The sequence below is a fragment of the Mus caroli genome, chromosome 8 (genome assembly GCF_900094665.2).
Source record: "Mus caroli chromosome 8, CAROLI_EIJ_v1.1, whole genome shotgun sequence".
Classification (NCBI taxonomy): Eukaryota; Metazoa; Chordata; class Mammalia; order Rodentia; family Muridae; genus Mus; species Mus caroli.
In genome coordinates, this window is record NC_034577.1 from 48216545 (window position 1) to 48232554 (window position 16010).

Consider the following 16010-nt stretch of genomic DNA (forward strand, 5'->3'; position numbering starts at 1 on the left):
GGGTATGGGGGACTTTTGGGATAGCATTGGAAAAAGTAAATGAGGAAAATACCTAATAAAAAGTATATAAAAATATCCTAAAGTTTGGTCACATGTAACTTGACTATTAAATAAAACTCTCTATAATTTATTTTAAAATTTTTCATTAGATATTTTCTTCATTTACATTTCAAATGCTATCCCAAAAGTCCCCTGTACACTCCCTCTGCCCTGCTCTCCTACCCATTCACTCCCACTTCTTGGCCCTGGCATTTCCCTGTACTGGGGCACATAAAGTTTGCAAGACCAAGGGGTCTCTCTTCCCAATGATGGCCGACTAGGTCACCTTCTGCTACATATGCAGCTAGAGACACAAGCTCTGAGGGTACTGGTTAGTTCATAATGTTGTTCCACCTATAGGGTTGCAGACCCTTCAGTTCCTTGAGTACTTTCTCTAGCTTATATTTTAATTTTAAGGGCTGTATTTTATTTTAAAAAATAATAGTAAGGGTTCAGGATCTGATAATATTGATTTATAGACAGAGTCCATTTTGAAGATATTTTATCTTTGACATTATATTAATGTATCAAAATTAGTTTTCCAGATTATGAATTATTTAATCCTTTAAAAATGAAGTAAGCACTGATCTGAAATAGAGTCAACATTTTATTCCCAACTAACCTTATAAATTTATATTGTCTACATTTTTATTTGTCGTGTTTATTTTTGGGGAATTATTAAAAAGTAAAACAGGGACTGATATTTTAATGGTTGAATCAAGGAGATAAGATAAGGCTAAGGCACAATAAATTAAGGCTTTGAAGCTAGGGTAGTCTGTAAACTTTCTCTACTCATCTGCAGTGTTGGTAGGCAAACCAAACACTTGCACCTTCTACTTACAATAATGGTTCAATAGCCAACAAACTAAGAGTTTTTGTAGATTACTGATTAGCCTTGGAGATCAGAGCATTCTTTATTTCATAGATAAAACTAGTGTTAAAAAATCTTATTGAATTAATGACTTCTGAAATAATAGGCAAATAATGTGCATTTTTACAAAGCATTTTTTTAAAAGATGCTTTTACAAAACCAGAAACGATGATTCTTAAAACTAAGAAATTGATTCTTTCACAGTTTTAGAGGTCAAAAATCTGAAGCAGGTCTTACTAGGTATATTGCAATGGGCTGAAATCAAGATGCTGGCAAAACTGGGCTCCATCTGGAATCTCTGGAGTTGTTCCATCTCACACAAGCCACCTGCATTCTTGGCGCCTTGTCCCTTACCATCTTCAGAGCTAGGCATGTGGCATCCTGGAAATCTCTGAATTTTATAGTGACATTCTTCCTCTTTCATTTTAAAGATTCACACTATTATATTGAACCCACCCCTTTACTTCAGGATATATTTCCTCTCTGGTGATCATTAAACACAACTGAAAATCCTTCTGAGCATACAAAGGGCCTCATGTGCACTTGCTGGGAAGTAGCATATAGATACCTTTGAAGGCCACTATTCTTTACACCACTGGTAAAAGTAGAGAGTAGGGAAAATGCATCTCCCCATACTGTAAAATATGTTATAACTTTGAAAACCACTGAAAATATGTTCTCTTTAATGTCATAATGTATTGCTGAAGTGCAAGTTTTCAAAGTAATAGAATTAAAATTTATATAAGAAATTGAAAGGATAAATGCTGATAACTGCTTTTCTTTTTACTCCATTTCTACACAGAAAGCACATGTTATTTTTTAATTTTAAGTGGTTTTATAAACAAACATTGAGAATTTTGAAAGGATTTACAAGGAGATAAAAAGTCTGAGAGGTGGGATATTACAGAGGGTCATTTTGTCAGTAAACTTAATGGGTTCAGACCTTCATGAATGCAAAGCTAAAGTAAGTCCAGCTAGGAAACAAGAAAGCAAAGAAATATTTATTACATGCAGCAGGTAAAGGTAGCATGAGATTTATCTCCATATCAATGTCCTTCCTTACGTTTTTTTCAGATAATCTCTACATATACATATACATACACTATATATACATATATATCATATACATATTTTAGCTGAGTACATTCTTAAGCATGTTCAATTCAAAATGTACACTACTGTGCCTGCATCATTAGGGTCATAATTCAAGAAGCAAAGGTGATGTACTGGCAAATTTCTAGGATTAATTTTTATTGTATTAAATGCGAAACAAAGGAATATCTTAGGAAACCTTTTCCTTACAAGATTTTAGCTTCATCTAAATGACGGGATAATTGGAAGATACATTAACATAGAAATTTCCCTCTAAACATACTTCTCTTGCTTGTGTGTCAACATTAATTTGAACGTTTATTCAAAAAAATGAAATCAGGAAATAGCTGTTCTATCATGTTGATTGAATCAACTTTCACAACCCAGGTGTATATTTCATATAGCACATGAAATATACACAGATGACTATGTAGGGGAAGAAATTATAACATATAGACAGTGAATTATGATTGATCATTAGAAAATAAATCCTGACATGTGCTAAGAGATGGATGAATGGCAAAAACTTAATGTTAAGTGAAACAAGATAAGTGTCACAGGGCCAGTGATTAAATTAGATAGCTAACAGTACATTTCATGCACACACACACACACACACACACACACAAACCAGACATCTGACTGAAAGTAGCTGGTTAGTTTCAGACTAAATTTAAGTTATTGTTCAATAATATAAAGTTTTGGTCATGTAAGATTGAAAAGTTCCTGGAGTCTTCTTGACAACATTGTGGCATTTACATTTAACCATACCACCATGGGCATGTAAGTCAAATAAGACAAATGTTATTTTACTTCTACTACAAGAAAAGTTATTAAATATGAATTTTGTGGATCATTGCAGTTTTTCTGTAAATTTCAAAATCAGAGACAGTTGTATTATTTCGTGAAACTTAGCAGAACAGAAAATGGAAAAGCAACTTCCAATTTTCTATAGCAAAGACTTTTGAACTTATCTCCTGCTCAGTAATACATGGGAATCAAGTGATTAGGAAGCAGTAACCATTTCTTGCTACTCAGAAATGGGATATTTCCCAACTCAGAAGAGATATTACATACTCTGCCACTACTTTCAAATCAGTGCATTCTAGTAAATGACTTGCAACCTACTAACACATGGGACAGTATCAGAATTAGTCTTGCCAGGCTTCTATTTATATAAAGAAATGTATATTTTCTGATACTGCCATAAAATTAATAACATTATGGCTTCAAATATAGGAATGGGACTGTGCAGAGATGTGGAGAACTTATGTAGAATACACAAGGAGACCCCAAGTTCAATCCTTAGCATTAACCAAAAAATAAATAAATAAGGAGAAATAGAAAAGAGAGTAGAGATGAAAACATATATTCTATCATAGTTGTAAAGTTTAGGAGTTGGAATAGAGGTGTTGGGGTGGGGGGGACTCTTGTCTAAGTCTCTAGAGAAGGTTCAGCAATTTATCTCTTACAGGTACTGGCTTGAAGCCTCATCATTCCAATCTGCCTCCATCTTTAGAGTGGTTTCTCATCCTTTAAACACTGAGTAAAAATCTTGTTAGGTAAAAAATCATAGAAATCATAATTATGAAGGACTATGGAAATTCAGTGAAAATGAATAAGTTTATTGACAGTGTTATAAATCTTTGCTATACTCATTAAATCCATTCCTCAGCTACTTCAATATTGAGGTTGTATTAAGGGTAAATGTCATATGCATATGACATATAAAGCATATAGTCCAATTATTGTACATGATCTATTCCTTAGGGTAAAGAACATAGAGCACCAAGTTGGTGGTATCGCCACATCTGCATTTCATTAACATATCTGCAATTCTTACTACAGTAATTGTGAATTGAACTACTCACTAGTAGAGATAATGTATGAAAATTAGCCCTCATAGAATATTCTTCAACTACAGGATACAACTATGGTTATAAATATTTCTGTGGGTTAAAAAGATATTATATGGAACATAAGCACAGAATAGATAGTTTCAAAACAAAGATCTGTAAGTAGAAATGCATTCACATTTTCTTTTTCTAAATTTTATGATCATTGATCTCCTAAATACAGAGCTATAGGAAGAAAGCATGTTACCTCTCATTGGCCCATTATTATCAATTTCTGTTTAACTCTAGCTATCAAGTATGTATCAGTTCTCTGTGTGAATATGTTTATATTTTCTAAATATAATTTTAGTATTTTTTAAAATATTTTTACCAACTACATGAAGGCAAGAATTCTTGTTATAGGCCTCCAAGGAATTATGCTGCAGAGATTTCTGGATCATTTCTATTTAATATTAATTTGTGATTCTGGCAGAAAAGTTTATTTGTCATTTACATGGAGAATTCTCTTCCCTTTTATTATTGCTACTATTGTTGCCAGAAAATATTTTATGATAGAAGTTAAATCAAATGTACTTAAAAACGAATGAAATGAAAAAATATAAATGGCCTACCATGTTCATTGCATCAGCTTTCATAGGCCATAGTATAAAACAACTTACATGTTCACACATGAATATCTATGTAAAGAAAATATAGTATATATACAGTGAACTACTATTGACTATTTACTTTTGAATGTAAACCCTGACATGTAATCAGATATGGATGAATTGCAAAAAGTTCATGTTACGTGAAATAAGCTACTCACTACAAGGATGGTGATTAAATTAGGTGTCTAACATTGTTTCATAGACATTGTTAATGTGACCAGAGAACAAGAGAGATTGTAGAGGATGAGGAAGAAGCCTACATACACAAAAGCTCTTGTTGGCAGAGCTAAATTTACAGGCAGATATTAGGCTGTTCTTCTATATCAGTTTTATTATCAAATATTTTACTTAATATAGTGTGTTCAGATCCAAATCAGTCCACTGCCATCTTTCCTTCTCTGCAGTTCCTCCCCCTACCTTCCTCCGCTCTTCCCTCTGAAGCTCATTTACTCTCCTTCTTTATTATTTAATTTAATGCTCACTGACTCCACTTAATATTGCCTGCGTGTGTGTGGGTGTGAGACCATATACAGAAATCTGGCCAGCCTCTCAGTGTACATATCCCTGAATAAAGATGACATTCCCTTTCCCAATAGCCATTCCCTGACAATAGCTCCTCTGTGATCCATGCTGAGGTTCTGCATATTTGATTCTGTGCATATCTTTCTTTCATTACAAAGGATCCATGAACATATAAGGATTGCTTTTTATAAATAAATGACAAAAAGCCATGGGAATAAATCACCTTGGTTTTGTTTTTTTTTTGTTTGTTTTTTGGTTTTTGTTTTTTTTTTTTTTTTTTTTTTTTTTTTTTTTTCTGTTCCCAGGATTGACATCTTTAAGTATGTGATCTATGGCATTGCGGCTGCTTTCTTTGTCTATGGCATTTTACTGATGGTAGAAGGTTTCTTCACAACTGGGGCCATCAAAGATCTCTATGGAGACTTCAAAATCACCACCTGTGGCAGATGTGTGAGCGCTTGGGTATGTTATTTCTCTGCACTCAGCATGAAACGTGGGTTGATTTCAGTATCACATTGATGCTTGTACTCACCTGAAGGGAACTAAAGCATTGTTTATTGCAGTGCCATGTCCCTCAAGGATGGCAATCCTACAACTTCATAATAAGAGTTCTAAATTAAAAGTCTTTGTTGTGAAATGTTGGTTTTAAATTGTCCAATCATATGCACTGCAACTAATTTAGTTTGTACAGAAGGCAATGTGTATTGGTTTATTGTTATTTTAATGATCCTTAGGTCACCACACAAAATAAGAGAAAATACTTTACTTAATCTATAGGCAATGCATATGCATGTAAATTTCTGTTTCTTCAGTCACAATGAAAAAGTAAAAATACCAGTTAGCTATAAATCTTTATGTTGAACAGCTTGTAACTGATTATGTGATTGACCTGGTTTAATTGCAGACACATATTTCTACCTGGGGGAAACTCTTACTGCATATCCACGAACTACAAGTTCAATAATATGACTTAAGGGCTTTAGAAAGGGATTGCCACCTAAATTCTTTGAATTGGTAATACTAAATTTCAGATTCAGAGGAAATAAGATACATGAAGATCTTGGATTGATGTTAAACAAACAAACAAACAAACAAACAAAAACATGTTTATTCAGTTCTCAGTGACCCTTAAATAATTTCTCTGCAAAAAAAGTCTAGTTTCTGAGATTAATTCAGTTTCTACTTATAAATAGTGTATAATGATTTTAATGAATGAAAAGCTTTCTTATTGTTCAGATAACTCACAGCAGTGCTTCCCTGAGCCTTAGAAAGCAATTTTAGTTCTTTGAATATGGTTGACCTATTTGACAAGATGAGGATCATCTTTAAAGTTCTGAGTCCACAATGCTACAACAGTGGAAGGGCAATGGAAAGAGTCTGGCAGCTGATCTCAAATGGCACAGAATGTCGCACCCAGCAAGACACTTGCAGTCAATTGTGACATCTCATTTAGAATGGTAAAAATCATCAAATAGTAAAAATAATCACAGAAGAATTTGCACATCTATATATAGATAATTGTCTGCCTGTCATTCAAATGTCTTTAGAGGAATCTTGAATATCTATTTTTAAAGTGAATCATGAGCCACACTAGTTTTCAACAATAGTAGCAATTGTGTCATCAGTCACACTAACACACCAGAAGGTTGGCAGCAGCTGTGTGGGCCCCCTCAGTGGCTATGTAGCATGTAGTCAATTGCAGAAGTTGTACCTGCCCACTCCCATGACACCTGCTCTGAAAAGCAGACTTGATCATGCCTGAGCAGAAAAAGGAAACTGTAATTTAGGTATACATTAGTCATATTACCCAGGAAATATTTTTTATCATTTATGACTCTATAACTTTATAACCCTAATTTTAAATTTCATCAAAAATTTCATAGAATATTTTGGTAACTTTTATATTCAAATAGTTTTAACATTAGAGTAAATGATTAATGCAGTTAGCATATTTATCAATTCTTGCTTATTAATGTTTGTCATAGTGAGCTGATAATGCAATGTTATTAACGTCTCTCTATGCTTTGGCCATATTTCTCTAAATTTCCCTAAGTGCTCTTTATTTGTACAATGCCCCCTTCAGGCTTATGTTCAAGTAATTTACACAGTGTTAACGATTTTCTGCATTAAACTTCACACAGTATAATTTTAAAACATAATATCTTCAATAATTTAATGCTTTCTCATGTCATTTTTAAAATGGCAATAAACATATTTGGTTTGTATCTCCTCTTCTTTCACTGTTTATTTTCACCCCTTTCCACTGTGGGGTTTTTTTGTTTTAATTTGGAAGATGTTGAGAAATTTTTGTTGAGCAACTGAGACACCGTACATAAAACTAGAGTTGCTGCTAAACATCCTGTAATTTATAGGGCAATCCTCACAGCCAATAATTATCTGATCCAATTTTTAATAGCATCACATTTAAGAAACTCTAATTCTGAAAGTTTGGTCTCATCCCTAATACTAGCCATTTCTATTCCATTGCCACATATCTCTTACTTAATATCTTTAAATAAAGGGGGAGTGGTGTTTCTATAGTGTAGAAATATATTGATACCTCCACATCTAGTACATTCATGAGACTATATATCTGTCATCTAACCTTTATATAGTACTCCAGCATGCACTGCCCCAAACCCACACACAAACACATAATAACAATGGCCAATGTTTTACTAAAGATTAAGTAAGAGAATAGACCTTTGTATTTTATATTTGAACTATGTTGGGAGGCAATATACAGTGTAGCAGGCAGTACATTGACTTTAGAATTGAAGAACATTGCCCTTCGGGAACATGCTCTGATGCTTAACAGACATTTTCAACTTTTTTGTGAAAGATATGAGGTGACAGACAAACAAAGCTTTAGGAATTGGAGCTCATGTCACAAAATACTATGAGATCCATCTATTACTGTATTGAACAATAAATCAAGAAGAGTTAGTAGATATGGAGGACAATAAGTCTTTTTACATCTCAATTCTCATGAAGCATTTTGAGAAATAATCTCAAATTCTCATATTATAATTCCTAATCGTGTTCTTCTGAGCATGTATGCAGCACAGTTCTAGAAGCAGTGTGTGTTTGTTTTAAAGATTCAGACTACTCTCAATCTTCATTTTGTAGTAGCTTATGTGGCTTCTCTCTCTCCACCTTTTCCCGGTTGCAGTTTATCATGCTGACATACCTCTTCATGTTGGCCTGGCTGGGAGTCACAGCTTTCACCTCACTGCCTGTGTACATGTATTTCAACGTGTGGACCATCTGCCGGAATACCACTCTAGTGGAGGGAGCAAATCTCTGCTTGGATCTGCGTCAGTTTGGTAAGTAGATAGTGGGCCTCACAGCAAAAATCACTTTGAACAGCTGCCTTTAAACTGCTGTAAATGGCTTTAGAAACAACATGTATATGACTTCAAAGATATATATATATATATATATATATATATATATAACTGATTATGTAGTTCAGGGCATTTTATAAATTAAAACAGATAGAAATTTCTGAAAAACACCAGGTCAAAACAGGTTTCCTTTTCCTAATTTCAAAGCCCCTCTTTCAAGTACAATCAGGTATCTGTGCCCTTACATCATTGATCTCTAGTTAACTGTATTAATTGAGATATCTAGTATGAAGGTCTTCAAGGAAGATACACTTCCTTATCCTCTAAGATAAGACAGGAAAACTTGGCATTATAACTAATGGTGTTGAACATTTCTCAGATGCTTCTTGGTCATTCAGTATTCCTCAGTTGAAAATTCTTTGCTTAGCTCTGTAACCCATTTTTAATAGGGTTATTTGGTTCTCTGGGAAGTGAAAATCAAGACAACCCTGAGATTCCACCTCACACCAGTCAGAATGGCTAAAATCAAAAACTCAGGTGACAGTAGATACTGGCGAGGATGGGGAGAAAGAGGAACACTCCTCCATTGCTGGTGGGATTGCAAGCTGGTACAACCACTCTGGAAATCAGTTTGGTAGTTCGTCAGAAGATTGGACATAGTACTACTCAAGAACTCAGCAATACCTTTCCTGGGCATGTACCCAGGAGATGTTCCAACTGGTAATAAGAACACATACTCCACTATGTTCATAGCAGCCTTACTTATAAGAGCCAGGAGCTGGAAAGAATCCAGATGTCCTTCAACAGAGGAATAGATACAGAAAATGTGCTACATTTACACAATGGACTATTACTCAGCTATTAAAAACAAGGACTTAGTGAAATTCTTAGGCAAATGGATAGACCTAGAAAATGTCATCCTGAATGTGGTAACCCAGTCACAAAACAATACACATGGTATGCACTCATTGATAAGTGGGTATTAGTCCAAAAGCTCCAAATCACTAGGATACATGAAGTTCTACCCTTGGCTACCATTTAAGGCCACTTTAAGATGAATAGTAAGTGTTCTTTAAGGTTGTGGTACCTGGTAGATGTCCCCATGCCAGTTATGACCATATATCAAAAAGTATATGGGCAGCACAAATTGGACCCGAGTTTAAAAAAGAAGTGAGGACATCAAGTTCAGTGGATAGAACTCCATGGAGTAGATTGAGGGGGGGTGAATATGATAAAAATGTATTATGTGAAGTTATCGAAGAATTGATTAAAATAGTACAATAAAGACAAGACTATGTGAATATGCGTACACACACTATGCCTAAGGGGTATCACATGCTAAAAGACTGAGATGTCTGTAATTTATCATATGTTATTATTTCATGGATATATGTAAAAACAAACAAACAAACATACAAGAAGCAGTAGAGATCAAAGGCAGCATGAATCCATATTTCTTTTCATGCTCTAAAAGGATTAACCAATGCCACAGTGTTTTCCTTTGATCCCCAAATGCAAATTTTGGTACAGGCATTGCAAGCTTACACTCACATGCACACACATGCACACACACACACAATCATACTCATACACATACAATAAACAACTTATTTTAAAAATTAAAAGCCCATACATATTAACTACTAATGTGGTGATAGAGAATGCCTGTTTCTATATGCATAGTATTGGAGGCTAGAAAACATCCTTGGGGGTCATTTTTTAGTATTTTCCATTTCCTCCCCTCCACCTTTTTTTAAAAGACATACTTACTCACATTTCTGACACCTCCAAAGCAGATCAGGCTATCCTGCCTGTGTGCCCCAGGTCTCTACTTCTCACTGTCAGCAGATTCTGATTTTTCTAATATAGATCAGGTGAATCAAGCTCAAGTCACTGAGCCTTCAAAGCAAGCAATTTATGACTGAGCTATTTCACTACGCACTTGTTGCAGCACTCCAGAACTAAATTTCATAGATTCTGTGCTAAAGATGTGCTGCAGTCTAGAGATGTTAGTATTTGAAAAGTCCTGTGGGTGATCCTGATGTAGTCGGTCCATAGGTCAACAGGCAAGCTTTGGTATGAGTGAAAGAGCAACTTCTTTTAACTCCTGCTTGCTAATGACACTGGTTTTGATAGGCCCTAAGAAGGGGCAGTTATTTGAGTAATATGTCTTTATAAACTGACAAAAGCTTTGGAGAAGCTGAACAATTTGATCTACTTAGTATACACCCTGGGGCATAATCATTAAAATAATTGTAATACTTCCATATTTGGTTCATTACACTAATGGAGCAAAACAAATGCACTAGCTACAATCAAATCTAAACAACTCAGCAGTTAGATTCAGCTCAGCTCTTATGAAAATAAAAATATTTAAATTGCTGGGTTAGTTTCATATCTCATAGTCCTAATTCTAGGCACAGTTATTATGGATAATAATAACTTTTCCATTGTTGCTTAACACAATTTAACATGAAAGTTGTTGAGATTTGACAGGTAAATGATTCTCTCTTGAGGCTCTTTCAAACATATTTAATGCTAATTTACAATTTTCTTCATATTGTAGGGATTGTGACAATTGGAGAGGAAAAGAAAATTTGTACTGCCTCTGAGAACTTCATGAGGATGTGTGAATCTACTGAGGTGAGTATCTTTGCACTCTACGTGTCTCAGAATTTGAGCACACACTTTGATATTTAAGAATGTATTATAGTTAAATGTATTTTGATTTTTTTCTATCACAGATTATTTTGCTTGTTGTATGTTTTATACAGGCTACTAGAGTATAAAAGCTATTTTGTATATTTAAATAAAATTATTATAAATGCTTTAGGCATTCTAGAAACTCATCTTAATAAAGGTTGAAAATTATAAATATATATCATAACTATATTGTTATAAAATTACTAAAATCCATCATTTTAAATGACATCTCATTATTGTAATGACATCATAGTAAAATGGTTCAGTGTTACTGATTTAAGTGATGTGAAAGATGAGGGCATTTTAACGCTACTGTGGATGAAACACACAACTTGTCAAGAGCTCACTCTTGTTAATGACAATACTGATTCTTTTATGTAATAATAGTGGCAGTTGCAATCTCTCTTCTCTATGTAAGTGACTCACGATTTGTATGTGCGTCCTTCTGTTTTATTCTGTCTTCTGCAGCTGAATATGACCTTCCACTTGTTCATTGTGGCACTTGCTGGAGCTGGAGCAGCGGTTATTGCTATGGTAAGTCCTTCACAGCTCAATGATTGACCGACTTAATAGTTTGAAATACAATGCTATTTGCTTGAATGCATAGTTTGTTTCTCATACATTTTCTATATAAGATGTTATTGTCAGTATAGTAAGGGAAGGATTTGGGGATATGGATCAGTTGTTTACAGCACTGGTTGCTCTTCCAGAGAAAGTGGGTTCAAGTCCTCACAACCACAACGCAGTTTACAGCAGAGGATCTGACACTTTACTCCGACCTCCATGTGGTCATCCACATGGAACACATAGATGCAGACAAAACACTTATACACAGAAAATAAAAACAAATAGGATTTTTAAATAGAAAGAGCAGTTTTTAAAATAAATTCACTGATGTATGTGGGGACAGGTAGCTGGTGTGCCACAGTGAAGGTATGAAAGTAAGAAGACAATATAGGGGGGTGTATTCTCTTTTTGTCCCATGTGGGTTACAGGATTTGAACTGGAGTCATCATCAGGCTGCAGAGTTTTTGTTTGTGTGTGTGTTTGTTTGTTTGTTTTCCCACTGAGCCATCTCACTGGCCATATAAAATTTTATGTGAATAAAAAAAATGTACAAGATTGTGTTAAAATGTGAAATATTCTTTTAAGGTTAATTCTTTCTGGTCAGTATTATGCATTATTTCATTGTGAATTATATAATCAAGATTATACATACATTCAAGCATTCAGAAGCTTTTTCTGATCCTCACACACAGACAGTAAGAGCATAATAATGTAAGAGCATAGTATGCAAGGATAGCATCCATAGCACTTTCTTTTAAGGGACTCTCGGCTTATAGTAAACAAAATGTAAACTTTCAAAGGAAATAGTATGTTCTAAAAAAAAAAAAATAACAAAGCAGATTCTGTTTCTCCCTACATTTTGGTGTCACAAAATTAGAAGCAGGGGCAGTTAGTATTGCACAGTTGTAGAATGCTTGCCTAGCCTGCATAAGGCCTTGACTAGATCACCAACATTACAATTAATTAATTAATATGTTGCTATAAAACAAAATAAGTTCATTAGTATATTCACATTTAGGATGGTTATGATATGTATATATCTGTACTCTTCTAGTATCAGTTGGTCTTATGTCTTGTGTTTTTTCTATTTTTTTCTGTTTTTATTAGATATTTTCTTTATTTACATTTCAAATATCCCCTTTCCTAGTTTCCCCTCTGAAAATCCCCTATCCCCTTCCCCCTCCCCCTGCTCCCCAACCCACACACTCCCATTCCTGGTCTTGGCATTCCCCTATACTGGGGCATAGAACCTTCACAGGATCTAGGGCCTCTCCTCCCATTGATGACCAACTAGGCCATCCACTGCTACATGTTTGTTTTAGAATTCATGAGAACACTCTTCTCACCACAATATAAATTCAAAACACAAACTGTGTAAGAGAAAATTTCTGCTTATGTAATTTAGAGCACAGATACAGGAAAGTGACGATGAAGCATGCGGTCTTAGCATTTGGATAACAAATGATGATAGCATAACCAGGAAACATTAAAGAACATTTATATTCAGTCTTGGCTTGGGGGGAATCCGTGTTAGCCACAGCATTCTTCTCATACAAATGTGAACCTTTTAAAGTGTGAACCTTTGCTGTATACATACATAGTTTGGGTTATTGTTTTTTGTTGTTGTTGTTGTTGTTTTGGGTTTTTTGTTTGTTTGTTTGTTTGTTTTTTGTCACAGTGACAATTTACTGAGAGTGAACAGACTTCCAGAATAAATTATTTGTCCCTGTCAGGTCCACTACCTGATGGTTCTGTCTGCCAACTGGGCCTACGTGAAAGATGCCTGCCGCATGCAGAAGTACGAAGACATCAAGTCGAAGGAGGAGCAAGAGCTGCACGACATACATTCGACTCGCTCCAAAGAGCGGCTTAATGCGTACACATAAATACGCTTCTCTGCTCCTTACCACTCGAAGGCATTGGTGTTTCATCAAGGGCCATCCAACCATCCAACCTGTGAAGAGCAAAACGAGAATGCTACTCATCAAAGATGCACAGGGTGACTAACGAATCACCTGAGTATAACTCTTTGCTGTTGAGCATTCCATCTCCTAATTTGTTAAATTGGAATGATCAAATCTCCTCTACAAGCTCCTATTCGGTCTTTTTTTTTTTAACCTCTCAAACTGATTTAGTTCTTCTGTATGATCAAAGATATTAACATTGTCCAACGCAAATCTTTGTTTGATTTTTAATCACCTCCCACAGATCACACATAACACTTTTTGCATTGTTTCTTATGTTTTGGAAGAGAAAATAGCTTTTTTTATACTTTTTAGTTTTGATTTCAGTAACTAGTTTAACTACAGGTAGCCTTCAAAGGGACCGTTGTACATTATGAACAAGAGACAGAGAGGGTATCATGATGACTCCGCTTGATATGGGAATCTAGTCTGGAGAGATCAGTGGCCACATGGCTATCGGCCCTGGTTAATGTTTTCATCCATCTAAGGTGCAATTTCTAAATTTCTAAGGGTAGGTTTAAAAAAAAAAAGTGCTTCTTATCTTTGTTAACATTGTATTTTTTTTTCTTGATGTACGTAAAAGGTATTTCTCTGATTACTCATGTTTATGTTGTGAGCATGTAGAAACAGTAATGCTAATGCATGGCCAGTTGCCTTCCTAAGATTGTGACACCAGGCTTACCTTTTCAAGTTTAGTATAGAAACAATTATCATGGAAATAACTACTGTGGACTGTTGGAGAGTGATTTTTTTTTTTTTTGTGATTTATGCAGTGGCTGGATTGGATCTTTTAATATGCTAATGTGGAAAATTAATTACCTTTATGAAGGTGGTATCTTAAACATAAGCACACTAAACCCTCAAGACTTGTTTTACCCACTTAAAACTTTTAACGGATTGCACCTCTGTAAGCTATTTCTTAAAATGTGTATGATATATTTGAAAAGACTTCCATTAATATAATAGCTTTGCTTGCAGCCTTCCAATCTATGTTGGTTTACCTGTAGTGTTTCTAAAGGGTGGTCAGAGGCCACTAGAGAATGTATTGTTTGGGAGTGTAGTGATATATATTTTGTGTTTTTATTTCAAGTAAGTCATTTTAACCAAATGTTCATTCACATTCATTTATAAGAAGTACCTATATCAGACAAATTTTAAAAGAAAAACAATCAGTATTAATGGACCAAATTTCGTGTTTGTTTTAACCTTGACTCTCTTTTGATTCTTTCTAATGCTACAAGAATGCTGTGAACTGTCATTTAAAATAATGATGTAGCCTGACAAGAAATTTTGTCAGTGTATAAATCTAGGTAGTATTGTGCACTGATTTGACCATTGTGAAATCCTCCTTCAGTGTAAGTGCATTCCCAATAAAACTTATTGAGTGAAACAATCTTTGTACAACTACTAGTCATGCATCATCAGTAATTTTACAAGTTCTTGTAGTAGGTAGGGGGTATTACTAGCGTTTCTGTGGCATGATTATGCATTCTGTAATATTAATTTTGGGGTCCTTTTGCTTTTTAACACTTAGATGATCTTAATGGTTCAACATTTTTCTGATATATGCAGTATTAAAGATATTGAGCAAAAGTATTAATGGGCTTCTTTAAATTCTATATTATAGTGTTTCAGTTCTGTGTCTACAGTGTGTGATGATTTTTCAAAACTGTCTTTTAAATTTATGTAATGATGTTGACATTTTGGCTTTTATTTCTGGTTTTAGAGTTTGTATTTTCATGGAGTGCTTTGTAGCAGGCATTACAAGTAATCTGTTTTGTACATAAATGTGCCAACAGCTTGATGGTGGCGTTTTTGAAATGTAGAACAAAGTGCTTGCAAAATGTAATAAATACACTTGTGTACTTTGTGTACTTATTCTTAGTTTCTGCAGTGGTTTTTGTTTGTCTTGTTCATTCCTCACCTTGTGTGTGTAGTCTTCTCAAGGCAGTAGGATCCCACCAGGGGAAGATTCTTATTTCAGTTGAGGGGATCTGACCCTTCCACATTTAGGGAAAAAATTTGAGTGTGAACATCCAATGCAAAAAGACTGAGGAACAATCAATTTATGAGGTTTTGGGGAGTTAAAAAGTGTTTGTCCAATTTGTTTTTTATGTTTTCTTTCTTCCTGATTTCTATTTTGTGTGTGTGTGTGTGCTATTTCTAGGGTTTATCAGACTCAGAAAAAAAAATAGTAATGCAATTCAAAAACAAAAACTGATTTCTTGGTTTGATTCTAAATATCAAGGTGAGAGCAATGAAATAAAAGAAAAAGGTCCTAGAATTTTTATTTTAGATCTAAATTATCCTTTTCTTACAGGCAATGTGACATAGAAATGATTGCATTAGAGTTACCAACAAACTTGTATAGGTATAGGAACTTACAATCTTTATTTATA

The 16010-nt window shown here is 34.5% G+C and overlaps 1 protein-coding gene across 2 annotated transcripts in view; it reads left to right on the top strand.

The window, feature by feature from the left end:
- Gpm6a (glycoprotein M6A) overlaps nt 1-15495 on the top strand; it is a 251111-nt gene extending 235616 nt beyond the window's left edge. Inside the window, exons 3-7 of one of the 2 annotated variants that reach the window (XM_021169730.2) lie at nt 5336-5492; nt 8203-8356; nt 10944-11020; nt 11549-11614; nt 13381-15490. In XM_021169730.2, coding sequence (XP_021025389.1) covers nt 5336-5492; nt 8203-8356; nt 10944-11020; nt 11549-11614; nt 13381-13533 — 607 coding nt within the window. In that variant the 3' untranslated portion in view covers nt 13534-15490. Of the gene's footprint in view, nt 1-5335; nt 5493-8202; nt 8357-10943; nt 11021-11548; nt 11615-13380 lie in introns of both variants that reach the window. The other variant, XM_021169729.2, reaches the window with a different exon arrangement.
- The last annotated feature ends 515 nt before the right edge of the window (nt 15496-16010 follow it).